Source organism: Triturus cristatus, chromosome 1_2, assembly GCF_964204655.1.
Source record: "Triturus cristatus chromosome 1_2, aTriCri1.1, whole genome shotgun sequence".
Taxonomy (NCBI): Eukaryota; Metazoa; Chordata; class Amphibia; order Caudata; family Salamandridae; genus Triturus; species Triturus cristatus.
The window spans coordinates 154438522-154456617 of NC_140580.1; the positions used below are offsets into that span (position 1 = coordinate 154438522).

The 18096-nt window shown below is 48.6% G+C and overlaps 1 protein-coding gene across 3 annotated transcripts in view; it reads left to right on the forward strand.

Moving 5' to 3' along the window:
* Window positions 1-18096, forward strand: part of GPAM (glycerol-3-phosphate acyltransferase, mitochondrial) — a 225049-nt gene that overhangs the window by 66008 nt on the left and 140945 nt on the right. For all 3 annotated transcript variants that reach the window (XM_085603412.1, XM_085603411.1, XM_085603415.1), the window contains exon 4: window positions 17943-18016. In XM_085603412.1, coding sequence (XP_085459538.1) covers window positions 17943-18016 — 74 coding nt within the window. The remainder of the gene's footprint in view (window positions 1-17942; window positions 18017-18096) is intronic.

Genomic DNA, 18096 nt, shown 5'->3' on the forward strand with positions numbered 1-18096 from the left:
TTTGGGGCAGTTGCAAAGATATACATGGTTCTCACAAGTGCCATTTCAGTTGATTTCTGTAGGGGGTATTGTCTGTGCAAAAATAAAAAAATGACTTGATTAAAGGACTCCACATTGGGCAGGCATTTTGGTACTTTTTCTTGTTTTATTCAGCTGTTATGGAGACCATTCACAGAACGTACCTGTCCAGTTCACATGTGGTTATAAGTCCTGCTTGTGAAGATCAGGAAATATAGTCCTAATGGAACCCATTGTTTTAGATTAGAAATATGAAAAAACCTTCACAGAAGAACACAAGGCAGTCAATTGAAAGACCCCCTGCAGCCCATGCCATTCTGGGTCCACACCAGCAAAAAACTGGTTCATTGCTTGGTAAGAGGCCAAACTCTGTGCCTTATGGCCTCAGTGTATGACTAGTCCATTCATAAAGTGGGATTTACTGCATTAAGGCTGGGTGAAATACTTGATTGAAGGCTATGCCAGGTGTCCTGTACATGGCCAAAGGTTGTGCGTTTCAGTCCGGGGCTGGGGAAACTGGTTTCAAGCATTGGCCAGAAGTCACATCATGTACCTGGTCACCACGGTGGATGCCATTTTGCATGGTCAGTGGCAGTGTGCAGAGGTTGGTATTGCAAGAGGACTGCATATAGAGAGTTCCTGAAGGCAAAGCAGCCAAGTTTTCAGTTCACAGGCCACACAAGTGAGGACTGAGGCAATATGAATGGTTGTAAAGCCTTGCCGTGTGCTTCTTGCCGAAGTCAGAAAATATGCCTGCTATGCCTTGCTTCTGGCAATTGGCATTTATTTCTTTTATCATGAGTAGTGGGTACATTGTATGTCCAGAGACCATGCCCTGTACACAGTGCCATTTGTGCATTATACAAGTCTGTGTGTAGTGGGTTGTAGCAAGGGAACTTGGTACGCGTACTTGGTACGAGTTTAAGGCATTGTGCCTAGTACACAAGGCAGTGTTTGGTGGAGGAGCCAAGGGGGTCCAAAAGCTCTTTATTCCCTACTCCCCGGGTCGGGTACTTAGGTCTTCCTCTCAAGGCCTCCTTAAGTTACACCGTGTTTGGAAAGCTAGATGGGGCGGCAGATCCTTTTCTTTTCATGCTGTCACTCTCTGGAATAAGCTTCCTGGTCCTCTGAGACTTATACACAGTCATCAAGTTTTCAGAAAACTGTTAAAAACACGGCTGTTTGATGTGACCCAGTGGTAAGATAGGGTTGTTCCTCTCTACTTTCCAGCGCCAAGACGCTTCGGCATTCGTTCGCGCTTTACAAGTGGCTATCCTATCCTACAGGGTGTGACTGAAGTCAGATCTCTGTCCTCCGTGGCAATGGCAGTGCTCAGTGGCCTGGGTACAAGGGCGCATGGCAAGGTCACGCATGGCGAGGTCTAATACATTGTCGTGTGCCCACAGATTGCTGTGTATAGTGGGGGCTCTAAGGTTTTGAGTGCTGGGTGCAGAGCGTGATCAAAGGCCATACCATGGGAGGAGCCAAGATGGCGACCGGGACGGCAGCGTAGACTCCCGGCTCCGTGAACCTCTGCATCCCGCACGGATATCCTGCACGAGATCCTTAACCTGTGCTACGCGGTCGTGTTTCTGAAGGAGAGAGGCACCCGACTGTGTGACTCCGAGGTTTCTGGCTGCGGTATCGCCGGAGAAATGTGCATTTGAACTTTGCGGCCTGTGCGGCCCTGGAGCCGGGACCTCGAGTGGACGCCGTGGCCGGGTGGCAGTTCAACAACAGCGGCCTGTTGTGACTGGGTGGAGTCGGTCCACCGGAGCGGTGCCAAACTCGGCCTACATTTCGTCGTGGTCGTCTCTACTGTCATGCGTAGCGGACCGAGTGCATGCCCGGGGGTGCAATTCTCAGACCCTCCGGTGGCTGCCCCTGCCTTTGATGGTGAGCTGCCCGGCCGCCGCCCGTATCCTGCCCTGATCATTGCGGGCCGCCCCAGAATTTTTACGGGAGCTGGTCCGTAGTGGGGACGACTGTTGCCCGCGACCACGCAACGGATAACTTTTCGCCTGCCCCCGGAACCCGGTCACCAGCGACGTGGACATCGAGACGCTTGTCCCAGGGTCCCGGCCCCGGTGAGGGTCGGGCATACTTGGCGGCCATCTTGTTGCAATGAAGCCTACCATCCTGTCCGCTGGGCTGCAGCGGGATTGTGAGACTGCGACTTTCGGGAGTGTGGCGGCGCGATCGCAGAGAGCTGTGCTGGGGTACGGCGACCTCCTCGAGGCCCTTGGTGCTCTTCACTCCTCCTTGATTCATGGTGTCGTGGTCTTGGGGAGTAAGCTCGACGGTGTGGCGTCGGCGGTGGGGCAGTGGCGGCCCGCCTGTCCGCACGTACACAGGGACTACCCACACTGCGCACAGGAGGACACCTTAGCGGCCACCCCTGAGGTTAGTGCACAGCTGGACACTCCGGCCAGTATGCTACAGTGTGTTCGTCCAGCTGAGGACCTGATCTGCCCCGGAGGCACTAGACCTGAGTGGGATGTGGTAGCCTCGTCCCGTACGTGCCCTCCTGCGACCCAGAGACAACTCCAGCAACTATTGTCTGCTTTGGCTGCTTCTGCCTTCCTGGACCTGGAGTGCAGTGCATATCCTTGTGCAGCACTGGGAAGCCTGTTTCTCCACGCTGCGGACTGTGTTGATGCTCAGGGACTTCCACCCCACCTGTGTGCGTCGCTTCTCGGACGTTTTTGGACAATCCTCTACCTTGGAACATCGGATATGGTGCTGGGTCGAGGGGTAGGCATGGGCAGACTCCCAAAGAGTGGTCAGGGATGAGGCTGATCCTTCAGGGGTGGTCATCTAGTGGACGGGCGGGCTCAGGGGTTGCGTGCTCTCCTGGCATAGCTAACAGCATAATAGGTGCATAATGCTCCCCATTTTTCTTTGAGAAGACAGATTTTGTGCCGCTTATTGTTCACTTTGGGGGAAACTTACCGTGCGGGAGGGAGAAGCCGGGGGTATGTTTTGAAGGCCCTCCTCCAGTTTCTTAATACTTTCTCTACCCCCCCCGTCTGGTGGGGTTCTTTTCCTACTTCTTTTTCCCTATTCTCCTATATTTCGGGTCTGGTTCCAGGGCGACAGGCACACTGCTGGGGGGGGGGGCCGTACTCATCTGCAGAGGTGCAGGGTGGGGGGTTGGGGGAGGGGATTCTTTAGTCTTTTATCTCTTTTTCCATGGCCTCCTTTTTCTTCTCTGATTCTTTTTGTTTTTCTTTTCCGGGATCAGCGTGATACACCTCCTCTGCTATGACTCGTTGCCGCTCCGTGTGTACCGCAATTTCCGGAGCGCTCTCCGGGAGTTCTGGCGTAGGACTGCAGGCGCAACTGCTTATGATATTTTTCCCCATCCTGATGTTCTTGTGTTTGCGCCATTGACCTAATGGATTGCTGTAAATCGCCTACGTTTATTACTCTGCATATCTGTAATTGCTGTTTGAAAATTGTTTGGCACCTGATCCTTCTGCCTTGTTTCATTATAAAATGAAAACCTTTTTCTCCTGGTGCCCTACCTACTTTGCTCACGGTAGTAGCATTACGATTCTGCTCCCCGAAGTGCTGCCTGTGTTTACACTTGCCTGTTTTTTGCTCTGATTGCTTAGCGGCCGGCCCCGGGGGGTTGTAGACCCGTACTTGTTCTTGATAGAACTGTTAATAAAGGTTTTCAAAAAAAAAAAAAAAAAAAAAAAGGCCATACCATGTGCCCGTGGTCAACTGCATATAGCCTAAGTTCTTGTGCTCTGTGCTCAGGGGTCAGCTGTTGCTAAAACTCACTTTTCTGTAGCTGCAATACACTGATCATGGTCAAGCCCCCCCCCACCCCCCCTTCCCCGTTAGATTCCAGGGAGGCAGGGAACTGGCATTTCATATGAAATCTATATATACTTTTGCCTTCACCAAAATGTCATAGTTAAGGTTCAGTTAAGTGTTATGTAAATGTAAATGTTGTAGACTTGTAAAGCGCACAGCTACCCCAGCAACGGGGCGTCCCGGCGCTGTAGACCGCTGGGGAACCCGTCCTGGCTATCCCTGTGAGATGGTCCCTTTCTGGGTATCTCCAAGGTGAAACCAGGCATCCCCGGCGTCTGTGGGGGGCCGTTGTAGAGATGAGGCAAGCTTAATGCCCAGAGTTGCCGAGTGTGTTCCTGGTTAGAGTAGGTACCGAGGCGAGAATTATCGAGTCCGTTTTGACCCTGGTCCACGACCCTGCCGCGTCGGGAATTGAACCCTGGTCCCTGGCCGATTCTCTGCTTACGGGTCTGCCGCCTCTAACTAGTGAGCCACACCTCTGCACAATATGCAACACGAACCTTGCAGAGTAGTGGCATAGAGTGCATTGACATAGAGTAGAGTGGTGCAGAATGCAGCGGTGCATAGTAGAGTGAGGTAGAGTGGTGTAAAGAGTCATCGAATGAAGTGGCGTAGAGTGTAGTGGTGCAGAGTATAGTGCAGTGATGCAATGTGGAGTGGCATAGTGGGGAATGGTGCAGAGTGCAGTTGAGTTGGGGTAGCACTCTTCAATTGAAATCACCATTACATTTGCACTGTTTTACTGATAAAAGTATACAGCGCACAAACTATAATGGTGGAAATGTCATCACCTAGTGTATGGGTTTGTTTCCACCACACATTAGCATTACCAAAAAATGTGCTTCTTTTGTGCATTCCTTATTCTGAAACATTATGAATTATCTTCCCATGTTCATTTACAAACATTTACATTTTGTTTTGTGCTAGAAAACAAACATCGTACAGCACACCCAGAGTAGCCAGCATGAATGTCACATAAATTCTCTCACTTTGAAATCCGAGAATAAGAAGTAAAACACCAGGCTCCTTGGAGGACCGAGCCTGAAATTTGACCATTGTCTTTGAATGCAGATCATATGTGACAAGATAGGAACAAGATTTAGAAGCCTGTCTGCAGAAATTCAGTACAGATGGAAGAATGCAGTAAATAGTAATTTGGCAAGGGAAGGTGCCAACTCAGGCTGGACAGGCAAAAACAAATAAAGCCAGCAAATAGAAAGCACACAAATGAGAGCTACAAACAACAAAGCCAATGGTAAGCATTGGGCAGAGTGCATCCACAAGGAAGCTTACTGAATGTCCCCAAGATATTTTTAGCAAATCGGACATCTAGGCTTCGACCTAAAAGTACATACGTGGTTGTGTGTGGAATAGAGATAGTTAAGCCAAATATGGCTTAAGCCTGACTTGGGTATAATAATTGGCTATGGTAGATTAGGCTGATGAGTTAAAATAGAGCGGGACCTAGTTTCACACTTATTCACTTTTTCCATCTCTATTGCAGTTTTAAGCCAAAAATCACGAAGCGCATTGAATAAAAAAAATGTTTTTTTCTGCTGGGTGTGGGTGTCTGTAGCCTAGATGAATTGCATTTTGCATGCGTCTTGTTGAAAACCTACAGGAAGTCAGAGTCCTCTTTCCATTGTTAATTGATGTAATGCGGTCACTGACGTTTTGGCCTTCTGTTCAGTGTTTAATAATTTGGAGGAAGGCAAGGGTGTTAATATATAATTTCTAATCTACCTAGGTTAAATTAACACTTCCTGCTTGTGTTTACTTAACATAGTGCATTTAGGCCAAGAAGTAATCCACCACTGTGTCCTTTGGTGGTAAAGTGTCAAAAAATAAGTTATTCCTTCAAGTGGTTTAAAAGCACAATTTGTAACCAGGAACACGGCATTCATATTTACTTTTTCCACTTGACTAAACTCGGTGGTCCTACGTAAATCTCATTACTTGTGTGCCTCATTTTATTTAACTATCCGATCGGAAACCACTTAGAAGAAAGTTCAGAATGTGAACTTCATATATATTTCACTTTCAAATGATGTCCTATATAGTGCTCAGGACGCGGACTGATGACGCGACCCACTGAACGCGGATGCTAGACGCGGTGGAGACTGGATGCGAGTTGATCAACCCCGGATAAAATACCAAGAGCGAGTGATCTAACAATAAAGAGCCACGCGTTAAATAAAACATCCGCTAAAGGTGCGGAGCTCGTGACCCAAATAGAACGAACGGTATCACGGTTCGCACTCTGGAAATTAAAATACAGCACATTGGCCTGTAGAAGAAGTGGCCTATTGCGATACTGACTGTGATACCAATAATAGCAATGAAATTACAAGGCCTATATGTGATATGGTCATTTTAACGATTGAGGAAGACAAAAAATATTGTCCTGAAGAAGGTGGTCTTTATTGAAACTACACCATCGAAACGCGTCGACGCCCACATATGCGATTAAATTTGGTGAAGTCAGCAAACAGTTTAAGACAAGGGATTTATACCTATGCTTGTTGCTGCCTATTCAAATGTCCAAATTAACGCTAAAAATGACATAGTATATTGTCTCTTTTTGTATTCTTCCTCATTTTACATAGGTGCATATTGCTTTATATTGTTTTATATTGTAGTATATTGTTTATGTATTTTATTTATCACTGTGACAAATCCTTCCTTTTTGTAATATATGTAAAGATTTGTTCATCTTTGGTGATTTTATATGTGAATGAACTCATATGAGTACTATCAATCAATCAATCAGTGACACTTGTAAAGCGCGCTACATACCCGTAGGGTCTCAAGGCGCTGGGGGGGGGGGGGGTGCCGCTACTGCTCGAACAGCCAGGTCTTCAGCTTCTTCCTGAAGGAGAGGTGGTCTTGGGTCAGGCGCAGGTCGGACGGGAGGGAGTTCCAGGTCTTGGCGGCCAGGTAGGAGAAGGACCTTCCTCCTGTAGTTGCTCTGCGGATGCGGGGGACGGCGGCGAGGGCGTGGTTGGCTGATCGGAGGTGGCGTTTGGGAGCGTAGAAGTTGACTCGGTTGTTGAGGTAGCTCGGGCCTTGGTCGTGTAGGGCTTTGTGTGCGTGGGTGAGGAGGCGGAAGGTGATTCTCTTGTTGATGGGGAGCCAGTGAAGGTCTCTCAGATGTCCGGAGATGTGGCTGGATCGTGGGATGTCGAGGATGAGTCTGGCTGTGGCGTTTTGGATCCGCTGGAGTCTCTTCTGGAGCTTGGCGGTGGTCCCGGCGTAGAGGGCGTTGCCGTAGTCCAGTCGGCTGGTGACGAGGGCCTGGGTGACGGTCTTCCTGGTCTCTGTGGGGATCCACCAGAAGATCTTCCGTAGCATGCGTAGGATGTTGAAGCACGCCGAGGAGACGCTGTTGACTTGCCTGGTCATGGAGAGGGAGGAGTCCAGGATGAAGCCCAGGTTACGTGCATGGTCTGTCGGTTTGGGTGCGGTGCCCAGGGCGGGAGGCCACCAGGAGTCGTCCCAGGCGGAGGGAGAGGAGCCCAGGATGAGGACCTCCGTCTTGTCCGAGTTCAGTTTCAGGCGGCTGGTCGTCATCCATTCGGCTACCTCTTTCATCCCTTCGTGTAGGTTGGCTCTGGCGGCGGCGGGGTTGTTGGTCAGGGAGAGGATCAGCTGGGTGTCGTCGGCGTAGGAGATGATGCTGAGGTGGTGTTTGCGTACGATGGCCGCGAGGGGGCTCATGTAGACGTTGAAGAGGGTGGGGCTCAGGGATGATCCTTGGGGGACGCCGCAGATGACTTCGGAGGCCTCTGACTTGTAAGGTGGTAGGCGGACTCGCTGTGTTCTTCCGTCGAGGAAGGAGATGATCCATTCCAGCGCCTTGTCCTGGATTCCGATGTTGCTGAGGCGCCGTATTAGGGTGCGGTGGCAGACCGTGTCGAATGCCGCGGAGAGGTCTAGGAGGATGAGGGCCGCTGTTTCTCCATTGTCCATCAGGGCTCGGATGTCATCGGTGGCGGCGATGAGGGCGGTCTCGGTGCTGTGTTTGGCTCGGAAGCCGGACTGTGAGGGGTCGAGGGATCCGTTCGTCTCGAGGAAGGCGGCCATCTGCTTGTTGACGGTCTTCTCGATGACTTTGGCTGGAAACGGGAGAAGCGAGATGGGGCGGTAGTTCTTGAGGTCGGTGGGGTCCGCTGTTGGTTTCTTGAGTAGAGCGCTGAGTTCGGCGTGTTTCCAGCTCTCGGGGAAGATGGCGGTGTCGAAGGATGTGTTGATGATGTCTCGTAGGTGGGGTGCGATGACAGCGTCGGCCTTGTTGAAGATGTGGTGGGGGCAGGGGTCGGTTGGTGATCCGGAGTGGATGGAGTTCATCGTGCGGATGGTGTCTTCTGTGCTGATCGGGGTCCAGGCGTGGAGGGTGGTGGTGGGGGGGGCTGGCTGGTCGGTCGTGGTGTGCGTTGGTTGGTTGTTGAAACTGCTGTGTATGTCCGCGATCTTGTTGTGGAAGTATGAAGCCAGGGAGTTGCAGAGGTCTTGCGAAGGGGTGATGTCGTTGTTTCCCGCGTTGGGGTTGGAAAGCTCTTTCACGATGTTGAAGAGTTCCTTGCTGTTGTGTGCGTTGTTGTCCAACCGGTCCTTGAATGCTGTTCTCTTGGCGGCGCGGATCAGCTGGTGGTGTTTCCGGGTGGCAAGTTTGTAGGAGGTCCTGTTGTCCGGTGTCGGATCCCTTTTCCAGACTTTCTCGAGGGCTCGGCAGTTCTTCTTGGAGCTCTTGAGTTCGTCGGTGAACCATGGGGCCTTCTTGCTGCCGGGTCTGCTAGGCGGGGTCCTCAGCGGGGCGAGTTCGTCCGCGCAGTTGCTGATCCACTTCGTGATGTTATCGGCGGCCTGGCTGGGGTTCGCTGAGCTGGCAGGAGGGTGTTGGCTCAGGGAGGTGGCGAGCTGGTCTGCTGTGATCTTGTTCCAGCTTCTGTGGGCGGTGTGTTGCTGGTGTTGGTGGGTCGTTGTTCTCTTGAAGGTGAAGTGGACGCAGCTGTGGTCCGTCCATTGAAGCTCTGTGGCGTGGCTGAAGTCGATGTCTGTGCTGGATGAGAAGACGGCGTCGAGTGTGTGTCCGGCGAGGTGGGTGGGGGTGGACACCAGTTGCTTGAGTCCCAGGTTGGCGAGGTTGTCGAGCAGGGTGCTGGTGTTGTGGTCGTTGTTGTTCTCCAGATGGAAGTTGAGGTCTCCCAGGAGGATGTAGTCAGCGGAGGGGAGGGCGTGCGGGCTGACGAAGTCGGCGATGTCGTCGCTGAATTGCGTGCGTTGGTCCAGGGGGTCGGTAGATCAGGGTGCCTCTGAGGGTGGTGTTCGGGTTGGTGTGGATCTGGAAATGCAGGTGTTCGGCGCTGGTCAGGGTGTTGTCGGTGCTGGTCGTGAGGCGGATGGTGTTCCTGTGGATGATGGCGATGCCTCCTCCCATCTGGTTGGCGTTTCGGTCCCTCCGGATGACCTTGTAGCCCTCTGGGATAGCGATGGCGATGTCGGGAGCTGAAGAGGCGTTCATCCAGGTCTCCGTGAGGAAGGCAACGTCTGGGGCTGTGGTGTCGAGGAGGTTCCAGAGTTCGATGGCGTGTCTGTGGACGGAGCGGGTGTTGAGGAGGATGCACTTGAGGTGGGTGCTGCTGGAGTTCGACTTGGCGGGTGCTGGTGCGGGGCTGGTCCGGCTGCAGGAGAACTTGCAGGCGTGGCAGCTGAATGGTCCGTGGGTGCGTCTTGGAGTGGCTTGGTGGCATTCTGGGTGTCGGCCGGTGTTGAGAGCGGTGAGGGTGGCGGCTGAGTACGTCAGGCGGGTCGGTCGGGCTCTACGGGGGCCAGCGGTCCTGGCACTGGGCGCGGTCCAGGCGCGGACGGGCGCAGACGGCCTTACCTTTGGCGCGCCTTCGGCGCACAATCGGCGCGCTCGCTGCGCGTGACCGCTGCGCGTTCGCACGGTCGCCATTTAAGGCCAAGTGCGCGGGTGGGCGGGGCAGCTGGGAGGCGGGAGCGGGGAGGGTTACAGAAGAAAAAGGGGCGGGGACAAGCGGCGGTGGCGGGAAGGGAGGGCGGGGGGCGGAGCGGTAGGCGGACAACCAGGAAGGAGGGTACACACGATACAATACTGAACAGGCACAAAATAGCGACAAAAACGGGGAAAAGCAGAGAAAACAACAGATCAGTGAGACAAGCACAAATACCTGACAAAACAACCAAAACAAGGGGAAAAAGTGCTCGCAGCGGCGGCAGCCGGCGAACGAGGCAAAACGAGGCAGCAGCGAGGCAAGGGGCACACGCAGCAGCTGGTGGCCGTGCGGCGCGGGGGTGTCCCACAAGTGGGTCACACTCACCTGCGTCGCACGGTCGTCATTTAAGGCCAAGTGCGCGGGTGGGCGGGGCAGCTGGGAGGCGGGAGCGGGGAGGGTTACAGAAGAAAAAGGGGCGGGGACAAGCGGCGGTGGCGGGAAGGGAGGGCGGGGGGCGGAGCGGTAGGCGGACAACCAGGAAGGAGGGTACACACGATACAATACTGAACAGGCACAAAATAGCGACAAAAACGGGGAAAAGCAGAGAAAACAACAGATCAGTGAGACAAGCACAAATACCTGACAAAACAACCAAAACAAGGGGAAAAAGTGCTCGCAGCGGCGGCAGCCGGCGAACGAGGCAAAACGAGGCAGCAGCGAGGCAAGGGGCACACGCAGCAGCTGGTGGCCGTGCGGCGCGGGGGTGTCCCACAAGTGGGTCACACTCACCTGCGTCGCACGGTCGTCATTTAAGGCCAAGTGCGCGGGTGGGCGGGGCAGCTGGGAGGCGGGAGCGGGGAGGGTTACAGAAGAAAAAGGGGCGGGGACAAGCGGCGGTGGCGGGAAGGGAGGGCGGGGGGCGGAGCGGTAGGCGGACAACCAGGAAGGAGGGTACACACGATACAATACTGAACAGGCACAAAATAGCGACAAAAACGGGGAAAAGCAGAGAAAACAACAGATCAGTGAGACAAGCACAAATACCTGACAAAACAACCAAAACAAGGGGAAAAAGTGCTCGCAGCGGCGGCAGCCGGCGAACGAGGCAAAACGAGGCAGCAGCGAGGCAAGGGGCACACGCAGCAGCTGGTGGCCGTGCGGCGCGGGGGTGTCCCACTATATGTGGATATATCTCCAATTAAAGGAAATTGATTTTTAATTAGAGTGTGGTTGATCGATAAGTGCCTCAATTATCAACGATCCGTGTAGATTATATGGTTTGGAAATGGATATGAATGTATGACTGGGAAATGATCAGTGCATGATTCATCCGAGGGAAAACTTTTTTTGAACTTATTAGTTACTGGGTGCTCCATTCCTTCGGTGTGAGAGCCCCCTCTCCTTTGTTTAAAGGCTGTATAGTGCTCCACATAACCAACTATATTAGCCACATATATAGTGCACTTGACACACTTCCATCTCTCTTTATTCACTCATAGCTGCGTTGTCAGGGCTTTGGAGGTGAGGAAAAGTTCAGGTTGAAAAAGCTAACATATATTTGAGAGAAAAGCTGTTGTCGGAGAAATAACCTATTTTAAATCTCTGATTCTTTATTGTATTTTTATAGGATGTTTGCTGTATCATTTATGCCCACTCTTTTGATGGCTCTGCTTGTGCTTTGGCTTGATCCTCCTGATCAATTCCCTGGCATGTCACCTCTAGTTTGAAGGAAGCATCATATGATTGGACAACCGTTGAGTGCCTCATTCAATGGATCGCTTATTATAAAGATTTTGAAAAGACAGACACTCTCTAACCTGTCTGCAAGAATGTGGCCTTCTGCCAACCACTTTTCCCAAATTCATTCCCCATCAGCTTTTTGGTGTTCTTACTTGTGCCTTCCGTTCATGCATTGTTTTAGGAACGAGATTTAGGCTCACTTAATTGTTTTGCTTCTTATGACTCGGTTGATATCCGAATAAACTAATAGCAGATTGTTTAGACTTAATTATAAATATGTTTTTTGAGAGGGGCAAATGTGTTTTGGGACTCTCGCTTCTGCTCTTGAATTTGATTGGGATAGCCTGATTGATGCAAATAGGAAATATTGTGTCTGGCATACTCTGAGTTATGGACCCGAACTCTTGGTCGTGAACCATGTTTTCATATTTTGAATTGGGATCGAGGAAGGTGATTGGAAGTCTCCTTGCAGGCCTGGTTTTAGTGAGGCCAGTACATACCCTAGAGACTAATGCCTTTTATGTAGGGAAAAAGTACTAGTTTTGTTGGTGTGGCTGCAGAGTTGTAACCGGTCTCTGAACCTGAAGAGACATGATTTTGGAAATGTTAAAGTCCTTGTATAGTAACTTTTTCCCTTCAAAGTAGAATTTCACTTACAAAACGTATGAGTCTTTAGACCAAATCTTCCAATCTGTGCAGCTGTCGGATCCCTCAAGGAGATTCTACAGTTAGTGTGCCCTTATAAAGACAGGAACATATTTTTCTCCAAGGTATTTACCCACATTGCGCACCTGTGCCGAGCAGGTTGCCATTGAGAGTGCTTGTGTGCCACTAGGGATTCATCTTTTTGTGTGCTGAAGTTGGAATGTTATGAATTTGTTATGTCTGGTTGTTGGTGTTGATACAAGGCTCTGAGCAGGCTACACCTGCGGCTCTTTGGCTTCAGGTGGTTTTGTGTGGCCAATAAAGTAGGGATTCCATGTTGAATTCTCTTGTCAGCCCTTGGACTGGGATGGGCCTTACTCAGAAATAAAGGAGGCTGGAGGCTCAAGCTCTGGGCAACATCTCGCAAGACTGGCCCTATTGTTGCTTTTGTTAAATTTAAAACTCTGTGAGTGACCAGTGTTGTTAGAGAATACACAGACACACACCATTTAAGTGTCCAAGTCTTTCATGTAATGTGTGACTTCCACTTTTTTGGGCCAAACAAACTCTTTCAGTTAATCCCAGTAGAAATATTTGTATACATGAAAAGATTGCTGAATTGTAGTCCTGGTTAGTTCTGGAGACCACTTTAGGGAGTTCTTGTCTGTTGTGACTGGTGGTGTCTGCCAATGATGTTGCCATCTTTGCCTTCCCACCACTGTAAAGGCAGTTGTTTGTGTTTTGGGAAACTCACTGCTTTTACTTTTTTGGTCTCGCCCAGCGTTGCCGCGCATGTGTTGCTCGCTCGGCGAGACATATAGTGAGAGGAGATTTCAGAAAGGGTCTTAAAGCCCCGCCCATCATTTTCATTTGGTCGCGTCAGCGTTTATGCTAAATGCTGGCTTCCCATTGAAAAGGATGCTTTTTGGTCACTGCCCTTTCTTCCTTTTGGATGGCCCATCCGGACTGGGTCGTCTGCTTCACGGCTGTCGTTAAGCACGTTCTTATCTTTAAGGGGGGGGGGGGGGCATCTGTTTCTAATTAGCATGGCCTTAGCGCGGCCATGCTAATTAGAAACAGATGTCCCCACCCCCCCCAAAAGACAAGAAAGTGCTTCACGATAAAGTCTGCAGGCACTACCTTTTATTTCGCAGAGCTGTTCAGCGTCGCCTTAATGTCTTCTCAGGGCGCCACGAGGACAGTGTACAGGTTGGGTTATCGACAACGCGTTTATGCATTCTCTAAATAAGTGTCGTAGCGCTCCAAAAGGCAAAATTGCATTTTGCATTGAGCTCTGAAAATCCTTGCAGCATTCCTGTTGGGCGGGCTGTTTTATCCCGGGTACTTTTCAAAATTTGTATCAGTGATTTAATTTTTTTTTATTGCTGCTTGTTCAATGTAATCCACTTTCGTCAATGATGGGAAGATATCTATGACGCGGACAATTTGCTCCCTACAATATGTTTACTAAAAACAGGTGTGATCCAGGTCGAATTGCGCAACTCGGAATAAGCTAGTCATTAATTATGAGGAAAAAAACACTCAAGTCATGGCTAGCGAAACCTGCAGCGGACTTCCTCGACTAGTCGGCAGATTAATGGGCCCTGTGCAATTAAAGGAATCTGTGTCACGGAAATCTAGCCAGAAAGCAATGAACCGCTCACCGTTCTGGGACATGGAAAACTAATAACGATTTCATGCCCCACAACATCCTTTCCCGTGATTTATTAATTTGCTTTTTTGTACCAGAGATATACAGAGCAGTGAAGCAGCAGGTGATTTACTGCAGGCAAAGCCACAGAAAACACAGTCAGTTACAGCATTTAGAAACGTTTACGGATATTAAGAACTGCATTCTGTCCTGTGCTGCTTCAATGGGGTTCTCTTAAGGTTACCTTTCTAATAGGTGTTTGATACACTCGTGTTTGTTTGCCAGCTTCAAACTTCGGTTTAAAGTCAAACAGTTCTCCAACGCAGCTCTTAATACCAGGGCCTCTACATTAAACTACCTTTTCAAACTTCATTTTCGCTCACACACAGAGAAGGCAAACAAAAAGGTAATTGAAAGAAGTTACATCGTTACGAAATTCGATTTACAGGGCACAAGGTAGGTGAATCTGTGGGCAATGAGGAATATTAAAGCGAGCAAAAGCCAATAAATCAAAAGCAAAAACAGTATTAAATTGTATCTTACATTAGTGCCGTTTCTAAAGGAGAACGAGCTTTGTTTTTTCCAGCGGAGAGGTTTAATGCTGCATTCTATTTGAAAATGCAGTTTGGTTAATTTGCCAGTTTCTTAGGGGGACCAGGAGTCCCGGATTTACCAGTTGTCCTGGCAAATTTGGCTCGTGTCCCAGCATGTTTCTTGCATATCTTATTGAGTGCTTTACGGATAATCATTTAAATTATGTTAAATCCTAGATTTTTCGTGGTCTCTGAAATTTTAAATTTCAACCCTGCAGCTCTCACCTGTACAGCACCATCCCTACTTACGAGATTTGGTCAGTAACAGACACGTGCTATGCAGTGCAATAGGTGTTGCTTTTGGTATTGTAAATAAAAATGGCTTTTAATTTTTAAAAGGCATTGCCATTTACAATGCCAATAGCTCTAAAATTTGCAGTTGCGAGACCTGTTGCATTGCAAATGCTTGTTTATTATGGCACATCTGCATCCTAGGGCTGCTAGTGGACTCCACAAACCAGCCAAAAAAGAACAGTCCTGGTGTGATTACGATTAAGCATGATTGCTCTTGGCATTAACTTCTTGAAGGGCTACGCACAAAGTCATAGTGCTTTGTTTATAGAAATAATCTTATCTGAAGAGTATTGCAGTACACTATGTTTGTGGCTTCCAAAGTAAAACATATACTCTCCACAGGTTCCCAAAAAACACTGCAAATAACAGTATGTGAACGGCTAAGCTGATATTGTCCTTTCTTTCAAGGCCCAGGGTGAGCATATTTGGTGAATTACAGAATATTTGGAATCGATCTAGTTGGTATTCCTGAAAACCAGCTTAGAGTGAGATGGCATAGTTATTTTGTGTGTGGCATCTCTTAGCCATGAAAAGCTTTAGAACACAAGCACAATGCTATTGCTGGTCTATATGGATAGGTAGCCTGTTCAGTAGATTAACATTCCATGTGCCCTGCTCACTGCTGCAAGCTTTCACGGAGTACGCCATAAATATCTAGTCACAAGATGTGAATGGAAAGCTCCCGTGACAAGCTTGTATTTATTTGCAACTAAATGTGTCTGCCATCTGACTGTGGAGCAGTGGAGGGGTCATACACACATGTATTTTTGTCCAGAGAGCAGACCGAGTTTAGACCAATTCATTTGGCTCCATAGAGCTTTTTAGGAAAGAGATGGAAGTGAGTGATGGTGGTTCTGGCTATATTTGGTTGAGTGCACACTTTGCGATATGACCCTATGTGATTATATTAAATGCTTGATATTCTACCAATTAATTATTGTAATTTTATAAGTATGTATACATGAGTTTGATATAAAGCGCAAAACAGCTACCTGAAGGAATGTCCTAGTGCAAAATTGTGCACAGCTGATGAGACACTATTGGACTGGTAGCATACTACACTCCGACAGAGAGCTTAGTTGGAAGGGTGCTGCATTGCAATTAGGTCTGTGAAGGAAGGTTTAAGAATTATGCATGAGTGATCGGAAGAGTGCTGTTATCCTGTCTTGGGTCCCAGCACTTAATGTGGCGGTGGAAAGGATATGTGGGGTCCTAAATCAACCTGGAAAGCCATCATGTGCTGAGCCCTTATCAAATCTCTCCAGTTCATTACCAGTCAAGGCTGCAAGGCTTCCCTGGTCTCAGTGTGAGAAAACTTAGTTTCGTCATATGCTTCTGTTCTCTGTCATCACCCAGTGACTGTTGACACATTTTCTCAAAACACCAAGCTAGACCGGATCCGCTTCTTTAACATCCCAATTGGTGCTGCCCTATACTGTTTAAGTCCCTCCTATGAGACTGAGCCTCAAGTAAAACGCGGCTTCAGTCACGTCACCTTCTGGGTCTTTACTGATTTTTCAGTATGCACTTGCTTCTTCTCCCTTTTCTCACTTCATTGCAACTCATATTCAGCTACAGCCTATGATTCCTTTGCCAAATATGCAGGGAGCCTGAGCATCAAGAAGCAGATCGGAGCAGGAGGCATGTGCTCAACTTGCTCCCTTACATTTCCCTCATACTACGTACTGCGATAGTCTGCATGCTGATCTGTGACAAAATAATGGTCATCTGACTGTAAGCTGGTTTTCAGAAATACCAACTAGCTAGATAGATACATCTCAAATAGTATAGAATGCAGCTGCCATGCACACCCCTACTTCTTTAAAGAAAAGACAACATCAGTCCAGCTTTTCACACTCATTATTTTTTTCTTGTAATGTACATGTACGCCTATTTGATTTTAACACTTGTAGACAAGGGCAGCTGAAGTCCACGCTAGCTCAAGATGCTGAAGAGGAAAAAAGTCAGGATTTACACAATTGTATTATTTTCAGCAACTCCATTATAGTACAAAGTGAAGACCCATAGAGAAAAGGCCAAGACCTATAAACTATGACCCCATACCCCTGCCTATTAGAGCGAGAAACTGTAAGCAGAGGGAATTTTGAATACTGGATTAGGCAAAATTGTTGATGAGTCTTAGGAGAGCTGCAAATAAAATGGAGAAAAAATCATAAAGGGGGTTATGACCTTGCACAGAACCTCAACAACCTTTGCTTGCAGCATAGATGGCTGAATGTGCAACTATCCATGGTTAATCTAGGAACATGATCTTAATTTCTATTCCAGAGGCAATAGCAAGGATTTGGGCAAACCTCAAGTAGAGGAAGTTTTAGCAGTCGAGCCGGATATCAAAAGTAACTGAGACTGCCTGACCTTTAACCTTATTGGCGAGGTAGGGCTTGAATATACTTTATAAACACAGATGAAACTAGCAGGGAGAAATGAATGATGAAATGTAAGCATCCCGACTGAGAACAAAGCCAAGGTTCTGACCATTTTTACTGACATTGCACAAGTACCTAATGCTATGGGCCTGAAGGAGTCACACCCGAGGTCCAAACCCTGCACAAACCCCTCACCTTCCACCCTCCAGTTTTACTTGAGCTAGTGGCCACCCTCACCTGACTTGTACAAAGCTGGAAAACTTTAGTCAGTGACAAAAGATGGAACAGCTGGGTTTCATCTGTGCACATACAAAGGCTGAGGCTGTGAAAAAGGAGACGCTTAACCAGAGTGTCAGAATAAACATTGAAGACTTGGAATTAGTGGGTATAACCCCTTGGGGCACTTCAGCTAAGGGTGAAGAATGTTGAAGTGAAGAGAGGTAAAGAGATGTCGTAATTTGATTTGATAACAATTAGCAGAGATGTACCATAGATCCTGAAGCCTAGAAATGCCGATATGTTATGTTATGTAAGCTATTCCATTTTGAGGAGGCAATGGCACCTTAGGGATCTGTAGGTTATGTATGGTGTACAATTCAAATGTAATCAATTGTCAAATGAATTCATCATGGTAAAAAAAAAAAGGCAGATTCTTTTCCTAACTGGTGTTGGGCCAATTAGGAGGCACCTAGCATTTTACACAGATTTGGTGTGTGCCCTGTTTACCTTTTGCCATCGTGACGTGACCTAAATCTGGCTGAGGAGTGAAATCTGTGTTGCTTTCATTTAGAAGAACTGATCCTCACTTGTTTTTCTAAATTTTCCTTTGTAGGATAAGCTATTCAATGCGAGTATTCCTTCTTTGGGTCTACGCAATGTCATCTATATCAATGAAACTCATACCAGGTATGCTATTTATTCCTATCCCTTACATCTGAAATGTTGTGATCCGTGTGTATCAAAAGGTGCAAAGACCATGGAAGGCA